General features: G+C 45.6%; 1 protein-coding gene and 1 long non-coding RNA gene across 8 annotated transcripts; one reads left to right on the plus strand and one right to left on the minus strand.

Annotated features, from left to right (window-relative positions):
- Window positions 1-989: 989 nt before the first annotated feature.
- Window positions 990-18,931, minus strand: LOC135367039 (transcription factor Dp-1-like). Of its 7 annotated transcripts, none has more exons than XM_064600102.1 (11): window positions 18,566-18,931; window positions 18,223-18,285; window positions 17,876-17,936; window positions 10,300-10,415; window positions 10,052-10,188; window positions 8,071-8,392; window positions 7,026-7,094; window positions 6,480-6,628; window positions 6,239-6,405; window positions 5,088-5,142; window positions 990-3,536 (listed from the first exon to the last, which is right to left on the minus strand). In XM_064600102.1, the coding sequence occupies exons 2-11, from the start codon at window positions 18,241-18,243 to the stop codon at window positions 3,338-3,340; spliced, it is 1,296 nt and encodes a 431-aa protein (XP_064456172.1). In that variant the 5' UTR covers window positions 18,244-18,285; window positions 18,566-18,931; the 3' UTR covers window positions 990-3,337. The 7 variants fall into 7 exon arrangements, with proteins under 7 accessions (XP_064456172.1, XP_064456171.1, XP_064456173.1 ...); XM_064600101.1 differs by having other exon boundaries at window positions 990-3,539; XM_064600108.1 differs by lacking the exon at window positions 990-3,536 and adding an exon at window positions 4,636-4,671.
- On the plus strand, window positions 12,824-13,554 carry LOC135367040 (uncharacterized). Its single transcript, XR_010414343.1, has 2 exons — window positions 12,824-13,126; window positions 13,206-13,554. It is a non-coding gene; the product is annotated as an uncharacterized LOC135367040 (long non-coding RNA).
- Window positions 18,932-20,455: the final 1,524 nt, after the last annotated feature.

The following is a 20,455-nucleotide window of genomic DNA, read 5'->3' on the forward strand; positions in this document are numbered from 1 at the left end:
GGATCCTCGAGGGCGGAACGAGAATACCGCGGAAATTGAGGGTGCCTTGAAGTGCACTAGGCTTTACCCCTTCTATAGGGACACCTGAGGACGGACGGAGCGTGAATACGGCGGAAAGTGAAGGCGCCTCGAAGCGTGCTAGGCTCTCGGAATACCGGAGAATGGAGCGAGAATACTGCGCGAAGTGAAGGCTATTACGCTCTAGGGACACCGAAGGGCGGAGCGAGAACGTCGGGAAGTGAGGGCGCCTTGAAGCAGAAAAATACGCTCCAGGGACACCTGAAGTGGGACCGAGAATATGGCAAAAAGAGGGCGGCTTTAAACGCACTAGGCTCTAGGGATAACAGAGGGCCGAGCGAGAATACGGCGGGAAGTGTGCATGACTCCTGCATTTAGTAATTGGTCAATAAAACTTACAAGTACGAGAGTTGGATATCACATGCTTACTTGAACAGCAATTATCAAAGACTGAGCATTTTTAGATTTCATTGTCCCATTGGACATTGCACCATCTACTGTTGTTAGATTAATGAGTTTGTCACATGTCACTCGTTCCTAAAATTAGACTGAAGTAAAGCAGTGTAAAGCTCTCGGCATCTAAGCAGCGGCACAATGTTGACCAAATTTAGCTTTAGACAATGTATGCACGTCAGACTCCCCCAGACTTTGCTACAGGTATTGTACACTATAAGCATACTTGTGCTCCCTTAGATAGGACAATCTGGAGCTCTCGACCGATCACAGCTTAGTTTTGTACGTGAAGGAGCCATATGATAAATTTTTCCAAGCAGAGCATCACTGCTTTTAAGATAAATCAGAACAAACAATCCCCATGTTCTCATCTGGTTTCGGTTTGAGGGTGTCATAAGTATGAGGTGTGCAACGAAGCACCATTTGTTTAGCTTTTGCAGGGTACGGACCAATGTTTCCATTTGCCCGCTCCCGTGCTTCACGCTTTTTAACGGGATTCAGAAAACACAGCACAATGGTCTTAGTACCACTCTTTATATTTGTTTGTGTGTGCATACATGCACAGTATCCTGTACAATGTAGCTACTAAAATATATATGGTACACATGACAGCAGGTATTTACAAGAGGTATGTTTGTGCAAAACTGCAATCAAGAATTCATTCTGCTATCAAAAGGAAGGCCAAGCAAAAACCTAGTCCAGCAGAGAGCCCAGTCATGTACACACAGCACCAGCCTGCTCGGAAGCATTTGAAGTAGGCCAGCGACTGCCAAGACACGCACAGTCATGTAAAAAATGGTGCTTAAATATGTACATAATGAAACATTTAAACAGTGTTAGCCAACAACTAAAACAGCACAGACTTCCAGCATTCGCAGCCACACAGGGACCAGATCAGATGCAATTGGTAGTTTCCCCGTTGAGACACGAAGAAGTACAAGCAGACCGCTTGGAATGCAGCGGACGGCTCTTGAACAGCCACTTCCACTACAAAGGCATTTCATTTGCAAGGTCACCTTGTCACAAATTTCCAGCAAGAGTGATACTGAGGTTTCCCTAAGTTAGGCTTCCTCCCTGTAGAGAAATACAAAAAGGGTGCCTCATCCCACCTCTCAAGGTCTACCAGCAGAGATGGCAAAGTTTGGCTTCACATGTTTCACGCCACCTCCACTACATCGCCCCAGCTTAAAACTCCTTGAACAAACTGCGGTGACACAATGAATTTAATTCAATTACCTCCTCGTACCTTTCACACCTAAACGGAGCATAAACAAAAAAAAAGTAGTTAGCTCATGAGTCATATGTACATCACAGCTGAAAAAATATGCAATATACAAATGCTAGCAGCAATGTGCTGTGCACGTTTTTGTAACACACCCTGCCCACTGGCAACGCTTGTGACGTGAAACCGTCATCACACGCAGCTGTTACGATGCGCAGACGTTACCGTGGATCGCAACTACGTCCCGTTGCACCCACGTTCACCCCCCCACACACACACAGGCTTCAAGCACACAGAAGCCTGTATAGCCTCACATTTCCCAGATATCAAACCGTAGGCATCATAGGCAAGAAGAGAAGGGCTTCACAATTCTAGGGTTTCTAAGGCACACACCTCAAAGTACCACACAAGGAAGCATTTGAGAAAATGATGAAAGCGGGTACAAGCACTGCAGACCGCTGTGCTTGTCCTATGCACTGCTAAAGTACTTTACAAGTTTTCAAAAACACAGATACGTACAACAGAAGGGGGTCACACAGAGTACCAGACATCAAGTGCTCGTCTGAAAAGGGCGTCGTTTGAACGTCGCATACATTCTAGCAGCACAGAGACCCGTGCAAGTCTGCTCGAAATGTAGATGCTACCGGCAAAGGCAGCGTAATGCAGCTACCCAATGTTTCTACACTCTTTCACCACAACTAAACCAAACCATGGCTTTCGTGTGATAGAACACGAGCCAGCGCCTCTTCTATGTATATCGGCATAAGCGAAGAAAAAGGAAACTAAGAAAACAGAAGCCTAAGAACAAGTCTGCCCTTTAGTATCGTCAGCACTCAGAAAGCGAACAGCTTCAAATGTAGGATACCACTGTACACGAGAAATAGTTCTAAATAATCTGAAAAGGAAGCAGCATGATTCACGTATCATAAACAGGTCTGATGACCAGCAGCAGGATAAAAGGGGCACAATGCTTCGCATAGTGTCCCGTACCCTGGCAATTTTACGGTTAACTGCTGCACGTGCAAAAAAAGGAGGAGACTTTTCGGAACAATTTAATTTAAAAATTATGTCCACAACCTTAATGGCACAAAATTGCAACCGAGCAGCACATGGCTTACGTTTCAATATAATCCTGTACTTCTTGCACATTGTAGCAGCGCGGTCAAACTGCCAGTGGCATGCTTGCCTAGCAATGTCTCATTCAACGTCTCCAGAACGTACAGCACTGCTCAGTGCTACAGCTGCTGACATTTTGATTTGCAACAACCACCTTAAAACTGACAAGTCGCACACGACGTATCCCCAGCATTTAAATAATGTCTAGCAAAAACGACGATCCCCAAAAAAACCTCTCCAAGACAAATTACTTTAGCTGAACAAACAAAATTGTTCCGCGTCAAGTGAGGCACCATGAAATTCGCGTTGCTTCATCCTGAAGAGCAGTACCACACAGCGCATAGTTTGACAGAAAACTTGCAACGAGGGCATGAGCTTCACAATTGCTGGAGTAGTAATGGCCCAGAAGACTAGAGCACAATTCATGCATTCCCCAGCTACTTTTTGCCTGCCAGCATCTCGACACCCTCTCTGTAATGCAACGACAGACCGATGCACTAGCCCCTCCTTCCACGGGGACCCCTCCGTTCAGTCGCCCGCAGAATCGGAGTCAGAGTCCGAAAAGTCATCCTCCTCTTCATCTTCTTCGTCTTCCTCGGAGGGAGTGCTTGTCCCGGGCCTGGAGTGGACGTCGGAGAACGACACCACACTGGACTGGCGTGATAGTGCTGCAGGCGCAGTGCTTGTGCTGTTGCCCGAAGGTCCACCATCTGCGCGCTGGCTCGACCTTCTTTGCAGGAAGAGAGAGATTTCATAAGATCAGTCCATGTTTAATTCCAGCAACCGTATAATATAGCAGGTGCTCCAAAAATAACATAGTAGTGACCACTGATCGAGCAACATGAAGCATCCGTAAAGTAGTAGCATATGATGAAAGCATTACCAGGAATCCCATGACTATTGTAGTCAGCTTGGACATGGGATCACATCAGGCAGGGATGGGCATAAATACAGTTTTAAAGTACTTAAATATAAATAATTTAAACACTCATCATAAATACTTACTCAAATAACTATTTAAATACAAAACAAATAGTCTTTAAATATCCTAAGTACCTTTCTAAATATTTTTAGTAAAGTTTGACCTGGGCTCAACCAAAATGCGTTATAACAGTAACAGCTTGTATTGCCATTTTCTGTTATACTTAGCCTGAGATGCAATTTGACGTTACGGAGTACAAACCCCTAATTATGTCCTCGCATGACTCACATCTCACCTGAACGGAATTTCCGTCCTCCGCAATAACAGTAAAAAAATTGCCGCCTAAAATGGTATGCTGCACTCCACCAGCCATTGCTCAAAGACTGCTGACTGGGCAACACCACAACTCTGTTCTTAAACCCTTCTGACCGAAATACTAGTCTTGCTAATCCTCTCAGACCTGATGACCAAGAGGTAGCCTCTACGCAAAGTCTCACTAAAGACACGTTGTAAAATGAAGCAAGCAAGAACTCCATAAACACCAGAGCATCTGGAGTATTTACAAGTATTAAAATATAAATATCAGAAAAAGAATATTTAATTATAAATGTATATTTTTAGACTCTAATCAAAAACTATGTATAAATACATGTATTCATATTTTAAATGGTATTTTAAGTGCCCATCCCTAATAACCAGGCGGCCTTTTTTATATTTACACGCCCGTATGAGATTTAATGTCCGTAGAGCATAGCAAGACAGACATCCCGAGTTTTCCTTCAGGCTTGCTTCACGTGCTTTACATGCTGTTCTGAGTCAGCATGTACCATGCAACAAGTTGCTCAAGGCAGACAAGGGCTGATGCGTTATGTTCAGAACTAAATGTTTACTTCTTGTACATTGTGCTTACATGTGTGAATATCACGTTTCTTCTTTGTTTCTGCAAATGCACAGCATCTTTACGTTCGGACATCACTTACGGACGTAGCAAACATGTTCAAGTGTGAAAGATGAAAGTCACTGAAAAGGTTAGCCAGCTGTAGGACTCGAACCCACATCTTCTGGATTACCGGTCCAGGGCTCTACCAATTGAGCTAAGCTAACACGACTCCCCAGCGACTTCCAAGGGTGCGTCATCTGAAGGGACAAACCAGCCACTCTCTCTCACTCATCCTCCTTTCACTGTTACATTTTTGCTCACTCACACACACATTCATACGACGGGATCGATCATGTTCAAGTGGTTTACAACTCCAGTAAGGTTGACTATAAACAGATCCTACTGTGCGTATTCAGAACATCCAAGGGGTCTTAAGGAAGGAACAAGTTTACAAATGTATACAAGGTGCTACTCACTCTGATTGTAGCACTTTTATTCCCTGCGTCATATCTGCTCCTCCCTGCGACATTTCTGCAAAGTGCGAATAGTTTCCTTTTTGAGTGCAAACAATACATGGGACCAATCTACTTAAGCTTGCTCTTACCATTTCGTGCTGCTGTTAACAATTTTTCTTACAAGCAACAATTACAGTAGCAGACAGATTTTTTGGACTCGTTCGATATTTCGGACTCCCACGGGGGAAAAGTGGCCTCCGCCGTAGGATTAATACATTTTGTGACTGTTTTTGGGACAGATCGAAGTCCGAATGCTCGATTATCGGGACCAAGATTCTTTCGGAGAGGCACCAACACCACTTTTTTTTCGGCACTACGGTGGAAACTTCGAAACCGTCATTTTGGATTGTGCACTTGGATTGGATTGGTAATTGGAATCCTGGGCGAGACTTCTCTAAAACTACCGAACTGTACCTCTAGGTGATGCCACAGCAACAGCAGCGCGGCTTTCGGTGCCAGCGCTACTGGGAGGCGTATGCACAATTATAGACTTCCTTGCTGCAGCTGTGGTGAAATAATGTTGGACTTAGTAATCGTTGGGTTTGTCGGACTGCCGTATTATTCGGACAGTTTTCCGTTCACCGTCAAGTCCGGAAAATCGGTCGGCTAATGTATATATTATGCATACTGCATTCTTCAGCTTCGGCATTCAAGTCACAGGTGTTGTTTCTTTAAAATCCACCATTTCCACGGCGTCATGGGTAGAGCCTGAAGTTTTAGGGTTTTACCTGATTCTTCCCCGAATTTTGCGCCCCGAATTGAACGTTGCCTCTTTAGGGTGAAACCCGATTTGTACCCGGCAAATTGCCCTCACTGGGATGTCTGTAGGAATGCACTAACTTACTTGTTTGGCAGAAAAATGCAGTTACATCACCGTTTGTACCAAACCGCTACAGTTAGTTTGAATAACTGAGCCCGATTTCTTCCCGAATTTAGCGTACTGGAAGTTTTTTTCACCCGAATTCGCACGAATTTAGTGCACACGTTTATTTACCCGATTTTTACCCCCCCGAATGTAGGAAAAAATATTTCCCGAAAACTTCAGGCTCTAGTCATGAGCCTTACTTTGCACATTCCCTTCACGAATAAAAGCGACGCAAGAACATACTCACGGAGAACATATTGTTCGAGGCTCTTGGGCACCATTTTCTTGGCACGTTCAAGGTCCTCGGGACTACAAGAACCTTTGTCTAGTCCCATAGCCATTCCCATGCGTTTCAAAACCTCAATGTCATCGTGAATTTCAAATGTGTTGTCGAAGTTGAAGAGGTACTCCGACCTGTAAAAATCGGTATCTGTAGTGACGCAAGAGTGTGCCCACATAATCTCCGCAAGGAAAAGTGAGGCACGCACTTATCGCTCGAAATACTACAGTCGATGACAGTCTCCTTGTTGGTGTTGATGATGATGAAGGGCAGCGGAATCGTAGATCCTGGCGGTGGCGTTTGTTTCAGCTGCTCGAGTGCCCTATTTCGTTCTACCAGGTTCTTGTATGCTATTTGCTGCATATCATACACGTGTAATGCAAATTACACACCAGCAACATATATGTGTCCAGTTTGGCCATACAACTATTCACATTGTATACGATTCGGATACATAATTATTTGGCTATATGTATCGATTTGCTCCTGTTTCAAAATGACCATATGTATAGTCCCCACCAAATATAGATTTAGTCATTTTCCGATGTTGGGCATTATAGAACTTATAAAACTGCTTCTAAGTAGGAATGTACTGTGTGAGTACAGATCCACACTGAGCACGGTGCATGCCACATGCAGCACTCCTAGTGACGAACCTAGGCCCCAAAGATACCGGGGAAGGGATAGAAACAGAAACAAAAAAATTACGCAGTGCTGCAAAATGGCTTATGCACAGAGAGTCCACGTCCTTTACCTGAAGGAGGAGGTCATAAAGCTGTTGCGTCTTAACAGTTATCCTTTCTAGCCTCCTCTGCTTCTCGACCTGCGGAATTAATTAACCAATGCGTTAATCTCAACCTGGAGATTAATTTCATGACAACCAGAAAACATCTTACCCCAAATGTTACATGCGTGCACTCCACAATGAAAAAGCGTAGGTGTGGTGCTAATGCATGTGCGTGTCTGTGCCATTTTATCAGATAGTGTATGTGTCTATAGTGGAATCGGTTCATAGTTGTGCACATAGTAATGATGACTATATTTTCACTAAGTGACAATAAGCAGTGTGCCTGAACAAATAGACATGCACAATAGCGAACACAACTAACGTAAAAATGCGAAGCAGCATATACTGTGCTACACCACGTTTAATTGGTAAACTTTATGCCAAAATGACCACTGCAACTGCACAAGGTGCTACAGAGGACAGAAATACGTCCAGTTCAATAATGGCCTGCCAGGTCCCACGAAAATGTCGGCTGCGTTGGTGCATGATTTTATGCACTATGACTAAGGCCCCTGGTTCTCTGCTGTGGCAAATTCAAACTTATGCGGCACCGACTTATAAATTCAGCGATTTTCCGCAGCAAGGAGTCGACAGCTGCTTGAAACGGGAAACACTTTATTTTCTTGGATAATGCGGGAACAAAAAATATAGCGCTGGCACAAAATACGCTTTCATCTCACGCTCTTTTGCGTGAGTGTGCAACACTTGTGCAGTGACACTGCACGTTGTGGTAACCGTCCACATCACGTCCTTCGACCCAATCGGATTTCCGCAAAAATTCCACGCGAGACGCCGCGAAATTTTGAGCAAAATGAGGGATTCCACAAAATTCCACGCCTAACTGATGATTCCTCAGTAAATCCCGAATTCCGCGAAAGTTTGCGGAATCGCGGAAAAACCCGGGGCCTTAAGTATGACTACTGGCGGTCTCCAACGCACACCATAAAAAGCACACAAAAAGATTTCAGGGGGAAGGTGCAACAAGGAACAGAGCGGAAGTGCGAATATTCACCTCGAGATTCTGGCACTCTTGGGCAGAGTTTGTGGGCAATCCTAACCAGCGTATTTCCTTCTTCTCCTTGGAGATAATGTTCATTGCCATAAGCACATTGAGTGCGTCGTAGACACGCCGACGAATGTTCTTCTGGTCGTACGCCTGGTCACTGCCACCGCGATGATGGTGGCTCATCGGTTCAGCAGCGGCAAACTCTGCTACCAGTTCATCTGCCACTTCATTGTACGATGTAGTCCCTTTCTTTTGGACCTTCTCGCAAACCTTCATGGAGAAGTGTCGCAGTCCCTTGCCTCCTTTCTCCCCTTTGCAACGTCGCTTCCTGCAACGGGTTAAAGGGGGCACTAAAATACAAAAATCAAGTTCGCTTCCAATTACGTTACACCCTACATTAATTTCGCACCTGTCGTAATTCAAAATTTCGATTCCGTTACAAAGCTACGATGAGAATTATATCGGACTCTTTCTTGCTTCGGCACTAAGCAGTGAACGTCGCTTTAGCACTAGCATCAGGTGTTTTTAGTCCATGCTGCATGGAGTACCGTAATTTCACGCGTATTAGCCGCGGCTTATGCACGATTTTTTTTTATCACGCGCACTCTGTGGCTTAGCTACCGGTGCGGCTTATCTGGTGACTATTTTTTCCTGGTACTTTCCTCATACGTCGGTTTTAACGAAAGGGCCGGCAGTGTTTTCTGGAACAGCAGTGCCCTGCCGATGCAGGAACAGTGCGTAACAGGAACGGGTCCACATTCGAGAAGATTGATCTTCCTGGTGCATTCCCCCCAAGAACCTTAACGAAAGTTGCGATAGTGATTCACGTCTTCTGGAAGACTACTGACCCATCAGTTCCATGAGAAACGCCCAACAAGGACACAATCCTCCTTTGTCGTAGACTATGCCGACCCCGGAGTGTGGACCACAGGGTTTGTGGCCTTCCCTACGGTCTCGTCTGTCGCACAAATCAGTGGTCTCATATTGCCCGCGGCTTATCTGCCAGAAAAATTTCAAAACATTCCTAAAAACGCGTCCTGCGGCTTATCTGCGGTGCGGCTTATACGCGTGAAATTACGGTAGTTCCAGAGAAAAACAAGTTACGAAGCGCACTCGTGTCTGAAGGACGTCAAGATGATTGTTTAAGTGGAACACTTGTGATAACTACTACAATTCAATGAATCGGTATTGAAAAACACCACGGAACACCACGACCAGCCACGTTCCAAATCCACACGCATACGACAGGCACGCGCATGCTTCTCCTGTGGCTCATTGGATGCCGCAAATCTTCGCTTCCTGAGGATTCCATTCGTTGCCACCAAAAACGACTCTGTTTTCGCCGCGTTTCTCTTTTAAACGGCGTCGCTCTGTAAACTAATTTTGCTTTCACTCTATACTAATTGAAACACAGAATTTCGCTTGCGAACAAGTTGCTTTTGCTAACCTTTAAAAAAATTTTTGCGATGTTGCCTGTCTGCTTAAAAGGGGCAAAAAGGTTAGCAATTATAGCAAGAAGCAGATGAGACTCTAATCGTATATATATATATCTAATCTACTCAGAATATATCTAATCACAGCATCCTTTGCTGCAGGTTGTTTGTATCCCGAAACCCAGCCCATGGGCCACACACTCCCGGGTTCCAATTTTTAGCGGGCACATAATGCGCACATGTGGGGTTTGATAGAATTGTGTGTTCTACACTGGAGGAGAAAAGTGTTGGTTGTGCACTGATCACTTGTGAAGACGCGTGTCGGAGATGGCGTACTTCAGGCACATTTGCACACTTTTAAAGCACACACGCATAAAATATTTGCATTAACAAGACGCGTAAATTTGTCTTCCCCCTCTGCCTGGCATCCTACTCTCAATGCGCGGGCAGAGGTATACTTCCGTGATGGCAGCTCTTATGTTGTCTCGGAGCAGAAAGACATCAATAATGTAGTTCAAACTGCACAGTGTCATGCTGATATCATGGTTGCTTACATTTCCGGGTAATCCGCCTCTCCATAGTCCAGTGGCTTTTTATTGGACCACGGCACTGTCTGGTCCATGTTCTGAACCGGAGTCTTGGGACTGGCATTTGTATTGCTATACAGTGACCTCTGCGGAGTCCCAAGAATCTAAACAAATCACAATATTAATCCGGCATTCAGCGGCTGACTCTGTGGAATGATCTCTATGCAAACACTCTCTAATCAATTGTAAAGGGGTGAGTGAGGAACCGTGATTACCACAGGAGAGTTTCCCAAAGGCACTGTCTTCGGCAGAATGGCATGCTCCGGCTTTAGGGGAGACATCTTGGGTGGTGTGATGATGGGAACCGTTGTAATGATGTGCGTATTCATGTCTGTAAAGACGCAAGCGCAAACAGTTACACGCAAGCACTACTAACGAAGCCAAGATGATGTGCAGCTCTAGTGCAGAGCCATGACATCAACAAAGAAACGAGCTGACGAAGCTGCTCCGTTCTGCGCCTGATCGAGACAAATCTGAGGCTGGGGATTACTGATGAACACCAACAGCACCTAATAAAGCGGTCAAACTTTGCGTCTTGGCTTCAGAAACGACGGGCGTTATCCCTTTTCCGTTCCGTGCGACCGTCCGCTTCAAACGCTAGCCCTTAGTTCGCATGACCCCCTTTTTCGTGCATGTAATCCTGTAAAATTCTTCTTCGGGTGCCTCAACGTTCGACAACGTGCTTTTACGAGGCAATAAAACGGCAAAAGCGTTCTCCACATCAAGCAAAGAAACGCGTAGGCATGTCTCGCAACACAACGGCCTGCGGCAGCACGGGAAAAACGGAGCACAGTAACGAAAAGAAATGCTGCACGCATTGGTTTAGGATATGCCGTAAACCAGTAGCAAGGACTAAACAGACTGTACGGAGAAAATGCGCCGAGGAACATCAACGCACACCCGATTATTCGTGCAACTAGCCCTCGCTGCCCTCCCCTGAAGCATCGCCGTTCGCAGTGCCGTGCGAAACGGACGGAACACGGGCATCTGCTCAGGGAACGATTCGAATCGGAGCCAAATCGGTGGGAGAGATATGAAAGTGGTAAATTATGTTTACTAACCGAGAAACGTCGTTCCGTGGGAAGAGTCATACCTTCGGGGATCGCACACCGTCAGAGAAGACCGGAGCGAGAAAGGGAGACGGCAACGGTGGCACTAGGAGGCGCTATGCAGCCACCGCTATTTCACACAAAAGTTTTCTCGCATAAATGTGGAACAATGGCTATTTAAACGCGGAAGTTTGAACTCGAACAAGAACGAGCAATGGTTCATACACGAAGCTCAGGTTCCCGTATGTTCAGTTGCCCGTTAAGGAACTGTGTTTACTGCTGCGGTCAAATTCGGCAATGACTATCCTGCTAAAAGAAATTTAATAAAGGCTGAGTTTATTATGATCTGGAACTTCGTTGTGTACAATATCTCATCCAACGACAATGCACAAGTATCCCTTTGCCGCAACGATGTACCTATTGTTTATAAAAATGGACCTATTCTCTCGGAGGCCTGGCGGTAATTAATACCCAAAGTAAACTCAGTATTCCACTATACATAAACAGGCAATACAGCAACTAACGTCATGTCACACAATTCACCAGTTCCAAAGCTGAGACCTGCAGACAACAAGCGCCTTTCAAGTGGCACACCCTTTCAACAACAAAAAACCGCAGAGTTGCACAACAGTTGTAAACCGCGAAGCTGGCTTCAATCCCAGCGTTCATGTATCCAACCCATTACACCAATTACAGTGAATTTAAAAGTGAAATGCAGTGAACCACGAATGAAACACACACAAACAATTTTTTCACAAAAGAGGCACTTCATTGAAATCATGCGAAAGCAGATAATCAATTATAGCGTTCCACCCACCCTGTAGGGAACGGTGTATCCATACAAGAAATCAGGACGTGCCACCATCACAGCATTTAAAAGGACCAGCCAGCCTCTTCTGGGCCTGAGGAACGCACGCGAAATTTTTGGCGCCAAAACCATCCTCCGAGAGGGGGGCAGCGTGCGTTCCTCACGCGGTCCTCTTATTTATTATTACATGCCTCCGAACCTCGTTTCTCCCGGAGTGGTACACAATAGCAAGGGCGCAGCGAATGGAAACACGCCGATAACATAGACATGTGCGCGTAAAAATAAAAATTTAAAGATCAGGTTGGTCATACAAGGGAGGGGAAAAAGACCGGAAGACATCGCGTGCGCTCAATTCTAGGGACCTGGGGAAATCTTGGAGTCGGCATGGAGTGCCTCAGACGGGGACAGTCGCGGCTACAAAGCAAATCTCGCCTCTATGCTGACCGAGAGTATACGCTTGAAACACAGCATCACGATAGTTTGCAGACGACAAACAATGTCCCCAAAATCAGACACCGTGTCGCATTCGCAGAAGACAGATGTTCAACCACGAACGGACACTGAAGGAATCGCAGTTGTGTGTAGATGTTCAAAGTTGAATTTAAAAAAACAAGTACTGAAATGACAGAAAATGTCAAACTATCTGTGATACAAATCGCTGAACAAATTCATAAACCATTCACATGCCCCTCCCGAATAGGTCGTGACAGAAACACGCTGATAAGCATTGCGTTCTTCTAATCGATGTTCTTAATTCTCATTTAATCTTCGCGAAAACGGAGCGTACTTTAAATAATGGCACTTAGTTGTTGCGTCTTTACTGCTACAGTACACGGGGAGGTGACCGCACAGATAACCAAGACAAGAAGCAAAACAAAGGCGTTGTATACAAACAAGGGGAATTTCTCCCCTGCACCTAGGGAAAGTCACGCTGCCACCGAACCCGGAACATCTGCTGCGCGAACGGAACCACGCCTACCAGGATTCCAGAGCCACCGGCAAGCCAACCAGACCGCCAGCCGTTGCCTGTTGGGAGGCGCTCAACCGAAGCGCGAGAAATGGTGGGAAATTCGAGTCGTCCATCCTGATCCCGAGCAACGTGGTCGGAAGCGCGGCGCAACGGGCGAACGAGCTGGGCAACCAGGCGCGCTGTTCTATCGTGCTAGCTACACTGACGATGCTGGGGTAAGCTTCTACGAAGAAGAAAACAGTATTACTTATCCCTGCTGAGGCAGGAGAGGGGTCAATTTGCACAACATTACAGGTTCTGCATGTGAAGCTGTACGACGAAACCGGTTCCAGGTTGAGCGCGCACTCAAATTGGAGCTTGGCAGTCTTCCACCCCTTTTGTCGTCTGCACACTAACCCAACCGTAATCTTACAAATGGAGACTGTGGCAACGTTCATGGAAGTCGACTGAACTCAGTCGTCTCGGCGCACTCAAATCAAGTTTCAAGGAAGTTTCCAGGAAGCATTTGTTTGATCCTGAAGAAGCAAAAACCAGGAGTTGTTGCAAGTTGTCTTGTTCGGCGATATATATTCTGAACATTGCTGATCACGCAGGTCACGATGCAATAAAGCAGCCAAAGGCAGTACTAACTGCCCGTTTTCTACAGGGACTAAACGTTACTCTACTTCATTGAGCTTTGAAGAAGCAGCAGTTTCAGGATGGAGCTGCTGGTGCGAGCAATGTAAGCACGGCGGAGATTGCCTTCTTTTCTGCCGTAGCACAAACGGGACATCCGTTATGGGTTGCCGAAGAGCAACAGCATCCTTCGAAGCCTCACGGGTTGACATTAAATGTCGTGCAGCCCTGCGTCAACACTGGAAATAGTGCCGTTGTGAACAGCGTGGGAACGCAAGCTAAGAGCAACAGCCTTCCCTGCACAACGCACTAGTTATGCCATATGCGTGAGCTTAAAAGCAGCTCCAAACAAAAAGCATACTGTAAGGAAAGAACACCAAAAAGAATACGAGAACAAATTGATTGTGTATGTGTCATGAATGCTTCCTGTTACAAGTTGGAAACACACATGCACAAGTAACACTGCTACGCAACGAAAATGTAAATATGATAGTACCGTGAACAAATAGATCCGTATGCAAAAACAATCATGTTGTTCAAGAAAGGATGAAGAGACCAGTCGGAGACTTCCTCACAACTTTACCCTCGTCAGTGTGGCAACGGAAGCCCGAGAAAAACTTAACCAATGGCGGTGTTCCATGCATTATGAAGAACACAGATATTCACTTCATCATTCTTGATTTGTTTGAATATGATATTTAAAAACACTAAATCCATCAGCAGCACATGTGGCATACACCACTAGCAAGGGTTGCACTTGCACAGTCTATCTAAAAAAAAAATTAGTGGGAGGAGCACTGCTTGCATGACACAGGTGAATACAGTGCATAGAGCACCAATTACATCATATATCAATGCCATTATTTGCCTTGTGCTTCCCAGGACTGGGCTCTTTATCCTTTTATTTAAAACAGAACAAGGCCTCCAAACAAATGCCCCAGTACCTTTTATGTGTACATGTTAGCAATGCATCTTCAAGCTCGTGGGGAGCTCAAAAAATGCACTTATGAAGCTACTGACTAAGATCCCTCGAGTGTTGAGATCACTGTTGACATACTGCACAGTGCACATTTTAATTATAACAGTGCTCCATATCGCCAACAATACTGTGTGCAATACATTCCATTAAATAGCTTGTTTCTAAACTCTTCATGCTGCATGCCACACCATTTGCAGCTGGTGGTACCTGATAAATATATTTAAAGGGTTGTCCCAAGCGGTGATGGGCAGTACGTGAAGTACCAAATACTCAAGTACTAGTTTAGGTATATTACTTCGAAGCGCGGATGAACTCCATAATGAATTACTTTCAGCATAGTTATAAACGCTTTGTGTTGTGTTTTCTCTGTCTTCTGCCCGTTGCTCAGGCACGTTCATTATGGATTCCTGTCCTTTTTCATCCTATACCGAGATATGCATGGATTACCCCCACCCCATAAACTGGGAAATACAAAATAGTCTCCACCAGCACGGCTGGTTGCCTGCGTAAACGGAAATTATACCATATGTTACACTTCATATTAATGAGTCTGCACCAACTAGCTAGAGTTCAGAACTAGCACATGCAAAAATTGCTTGCATCGGCAAGTAGCCAATCAAAACATAATCCATTTACTATCAAATTCTGTCACCACCAAACGGCAACACGTGGCACTATGCAAATGTTACAATGTACTTAACGAGTACTTTAAAGTACTTTGCCAAGTACTCTGTACTTTCCTTTAACCACAATTTCAGGTACTCTGCCCATCACTGGTCCGAAGTGATGCCCAATAAATGTGAAAGACACCTGTTTGCTTCGGCATGAACCTGCATTTCAAGATTCGAACCTGCACAGCGAAACCCATACAGCTCTGACATCACTGCAGGAATCTCCACCAATGAGGCCGCGCAAAAGAGGTCACGTGATTACGACAACCAATAGGAATGGCTGGAGTGCAGGGGCACTTGACCGGTGGGGATTTCCCCCCGTGGGAGGGAATTTGGGAATGCCATGGAGGGAGTGACACCGTGTAACATTCACCTTAGCACGTCATTCCCAGGACATGTCCTGCGCCTTGACGATATGTCGTAACGGCTCCTGGGTGTGCACAGTACTGGCAGGACTATCTAGAGGTAATGTTGATCGCTACAAACAACTTCAAGAAACTTGGAAGGAGCAAAAAAACACATCCAATTTTCATGTGCTTGTAGATAAAGCCAGACAGAATACATTGTTTGTGCTGAGCAGTTGCCAGGAATCAACAGAGGCACGCTCTTTTACTTCTTTGTCATAGCTTAGCCCTCGCCACTGAGGGCGCTACAGGTGTACTGCTTTGGACTGAATATGGGAGAGGGGATAACCCCTTAATGAGCAGCAAAAGGTGTGCATGAAGCAAAAAAAGGTTGCGAACCTCTCTCTCTCTCTCTCACTCTTTTGCTGTCGCAGCTTGATGCACTTCTGTGTTAGATTTCTATTTCCCAAACTGAGACACGCAGAGAAAATAATATGCTACACAAGTAGGTCAACTGTCTCCACAGCTTCATTTTCCTGGGTGCCTGAGGAGTGACCTCATTGGCCTGTCTCCCAAATAAGGAGATAGCGGGCCTCAATGGGAGTCTAAACAATCATTCAACACACGTTAACGCCACTCAGGCAGCACTGGAGCCAATGTTCCTTGAGATGATATGTCGATATGTTACACATTCTATGGCACATGTCCCATGGCTATGGGTTCGAATGATTATTGAGGCTCCCCGTGTAACCTGGATAGAGCACTGCAAAGGGTCGGGCTGGCCCGACAACCCGAGCCAGGCCCTCAGGCCGAAACCCGTCCTCCAAGACATTTTCAGTGCGGGCTCCAGTTTAGATCCAGGGTCCAGCCGACCTTTTGCGAGCCATTCTTTCACACTATATAATCCTCAATATTCGTTTTGAAAGCAATGCAACTAAGTGCTTGTGCCCTTCTTCTGTCATTCTGCTGAAAACGCTACAACACAGGCATCCCATTATTTTTTTACTTCGCCTTGTTGATCGCATTAAAAACCTGCCTATGCAGGTTTTTACCACGGTGTTTTTCACAGTGTTTACCAGGCTTGCCAGGTCTAGGGCCTGGTAAGCCTCCGTAGTGTCGGATACGTGCGTGGCAGGGTTTTCGGCAGCCGGGCCGGGTAAAACTCTCTGGCTTCCGGTACGGACGTAAAATCAAGCCCGTGCAGTGGTCTAGACCTGGGTCTGAAGTACTAGACCGATTGGCACTGCAAAATGTTCTCGTGCAAAGTATGTCTACTGACACCATCATGGACGTGAGGGCGTCGTGTTCGCTAGGAGAGATAGCTCTAGGCCCAACTTTGCTTCCCCGACGTCGAGACGGTATGGCCTTGAAAATCCACTTACTACAGACACAGCTTTGCACAGTTTGCATTCTCTCTTTCCACCTCAACCGAGCCAGCTCATAGACACCGGGCTAGTTGTCACGGAGTAACACAAACAACATCTTATTCTCGGAAAGAGTGTGCTGGATTGTAAAGCACATACTGACCAAAGAGCTCATGCGCACACTACAGAGTAGCTACACACATTCTTCTCCGGTAAGAATGCATGATATCTGACATTTAAGCTAACGCTACAACAATAACAAAAGGAAAGCTCGTGCTCCTCCCTTCACTGTTCAGGATGGGTTTCCCCCACACATTTTGAAAACAGGTACAGTACAGTGCCCTGAGTAATTCAATTCAATTGAATTTGCGTCCAAAATGTCTTGTCTGGTAGATTTCAGTTACCTCTAGTGTGCTGCAGCGCACAGACGGTGACAAAAAATCATGTTTCTCGGTTCATTCACTTTGTGATCACTCACGAAATAACGGGACGATAATCCCAATCCCATTTTGCGTTAGAGAGATCTATAAGGAATCGATGTACCCAACAATATCTCATCTACGTTGAGTCATCAGCTGTGGGTAGCTGAGAAGACTCGCTAGCACTTGGCATGCCAGCTCGGTGCAATGTGTATAACTGTGACATGACAGAATCTGCCCAGTCATGCGTTTGTGGAGAAATAAAGATGGAGGATGCACGATCACCTTATGTGTGGAAAAGGCTTAACAGATGCACTGTCAGTACTCAGCAGTTATCAATGCTCCTCGTACTAACATGCTAGGCCACCAATCAGTAAATACATTATCACCCACTAGGTGGCCTCAAAACAGTCGTACTCGATAGATAGGACCCATGAGAGACATTAAAGCCCACTCTATTTCACAAGAATGTTCATACACTCGCAACTGTTGGGTAACTAGAGTTCGACCCACTTATTTCTTGATGCCGCAAAAACTTAGTTTGGTTTGCATTCAACTGACACAGCACTTACTTTTCACTGGGGTATAACCAATTATACGTTTCACTCCGGCACTGCCCGCCATGGACTGAACCTGCAAGGAAACAAAACTCTTTACAGATCATTCCTAACCATTGTGACACTTTGGCCACTTCGTTTTGCACCAACATGTGCATGCTAAATTTGAAATCTTGGCAGAGAATTCTGCTGACACATAACATAAGTTCGCATGTGTACCACGATTACTAATCAGACACCATTTATTTTGCCTTTTTTTACGGTATAGACAACATGTCAACCAGTCTTCTATGGTCCGTGAGGATACGGCAAGCACGGAGACACCGTATTCTATTTACGCACACAGGCTCTTATATTCTTACTTTATTTCCCGATCCCGACATGGCAGCGGAAGCTGAGATCAGGCGAAGGAGATGTAGGTGTACCTGCAACAGAATAACGGCACAATTTTTAAACCGTTGCACCCGTTTGCATGCGAAACGCAGATGGTCGAACACCAAACGGGTAGCAGTTGCAATAACACGCACAGAGAAGCGAGCTCTTTAATAAAGGGAAATATGTGGCTCTATAGTACTCCTGACTGCAGTACAGTAGGTGTGTAACATCATCTCTAAATTCAAATTACATTCTTGTGAAGGACAATACGCCCTCACACCACGGAGAGGCTGGTTGAATTCAGAACGTAAGAAATGTCGCTCAACTCACCTTTAGAGGGCCTGTTCTTACACCTGCTCAATCTGTTACATAACTACGAAGTTTTGGACTTTGGAAACCAGTTATGCTTGACACACGGTTTCCACAAGTCGAGTTTAAAAAGTCGAATACATCCCTACACAATCAAAATGGCGACCGCTACGGTTGCACTTTTCAAACGCTTATTTTTAGTTCACGGTTAACAGAAAACTTGAAGTGAAAAAATAATTATAAAAAGTTAATCACAAGCAGCATTTAAACGAAAGTTTCGTTGAAAGTAAAAGCTTCCTTTCTGTACTTCAAGAGCCAGCTTTGGGGTGCAAATTCTCTAAAACGAGCTTGGCGGCGTAGAGACAACGAAGCTACGTATTGGACGATCCTGTATCACATGATCGCGCATTGAGCAACAGCCGCAAGAACCACGCACGTCGCTTCTTGGCCCTCTGCTGGAGAGTAATGTCAATTCCTAGTTTCGGTTTCAGTTCGTTACCCTTCTGAAGTGGGTCGTTTGCAGTTCGACCGCAGATCAATGGTGGGACGCTGCAGCACCGAATGCACCAATCATGTTAGCTGTAGCTTACGCAGCCACCCAGCCCCTGCGACGATTACCCTATGCGTCGTTATACACCTGGAGTCCAAGGCCACTTTTACTTTGCATGATTGTGTAAGCCTCATTATTTAATAAAAATCTAGAATCAATTTATTGCATACGTTTCCCAGCCGTAGCAGGTGCCAACCTTCAAACTCATCATACGCCATTTAATTCATATCTTTTCACAAGTCCACAAGTGAGCACGTTGGGCAGCTGAATCTCACGAGTCTTCGGCAGTAGCACGACGACACTTTCGTTCACGGCGCTTCAAAAATCAGTCCTCGGCCTCGTCTTGACATACACGAGGAGAACGATGACCACTGCAACGATCAAAACAACGGGCATGACGACGGAGTATACTTTCTCCTGGACCTCCGCAATGTCCTTCCGCCGCTCATCTTTCTCCTTTTTCGACAGTTTAGGCTTGGACTTGTTCCGACCGCCCATATCCGATCACCTGAAACAAGAGCAGGCGACAGTGAATGAGCGAAGCATTTCGCGATGCCACAGCAAACGGTAGGCAAACGGTTGTCATGGTTCTCCTAGAGCGAATGACATCGACACGTAATGGTAGGGCCTAGTGCGCGCTCTGAAATGAGCCTTTCCTGCACAGTATGCTCACCAGGTACAGGGGCATTTCACGTACTGTACAATTGGAACAGGATTGCAGGATCTCAGCCTCTCTACTGTCCTCTCTGCTGTGCGATTTATGCCACAAGTGAAAGGGATCATAAGCAACTAGCTCGCACAAGAGTGTACAAGACAGATGACAGAGTAAGATTTCATTGTCCTAGGTATCATCAAGGAGCATCCGGAAATTTTTGTAGCACAAAACGCATGAAATGTCTCAAGAATATCGACTGTGAATGCATCCACAATAGTGTGAGCACAGAATGACAAATTGTTCAGACATATCGAATAACCGACATGTCGTGTGATGGGAACGCCATGAATTCAAGACACTTACAGTGGCAGGAGGGAACGTTTTCTCCAGGCATAAACGGGTCAGCTCAGCAGAGCATTCCACTTTTACGGGCGGTTCAGAGAAGCGACAGAAAAATAGCACGAATCTCGTGGGTCATTCAACTAGTACACCTCGTCTTCTTCACGTACAGAGTCCGCAGAAAGGGGAACAGATCACCTAAGAGGTTTCCCACCGTTGTCCCACCCAACTTTCTCTGTGGAGTGCCATATGAAGAGCGTCTTTTTTCTTTTTTTTTTTTTAATACGTGGTATAGACGTCGCATGTTTAAAATATGGCAAAGAGCAACAAAAGGCCTATATGCGGTCCTCCTTGGCCGTTGACTCTT

Source organism: Ornithodoros turicata, chromosome 8 (genome assembly GCF_037126465.1).
Source record: "Ornithodoros turicata isolate Travis chromosome 8, ASM3712646v1, whole genome shotgun sequence".
Classification (NCBI taxonomy): Eukaryota; Metazoa; Arthropoda; class Arachnida; order Ixodida; family Argasidae; genus Ornithodoros; species Ornithodoros turicata.

What these genes read in the sequence shown, in the direction of transcription:
- LOC135367039 (XM_064600101.1), bottom strand. Translation starts at nt 18,243, where the DNA reads ATGTCGGGATCGGGAAATAAA. An exon ending in TTTATGACCTCCTCCTTCAG is followed by an intron (nt 6,629 to 7,025) that starts GTAAAGGACGTG and finishes TATGATATGCAG; the next exon opens with CAAATAGCATACAAGAACCT. An exon ending in TGTAGTATTTCGAGCGATAA is followed by an intron (nt 6,406 to 6,479) that starts GTGCGTGCCTCA and finishes CGATTTTTACAG; the next exon opens with GTCGGAGTACCTCTTCAACT.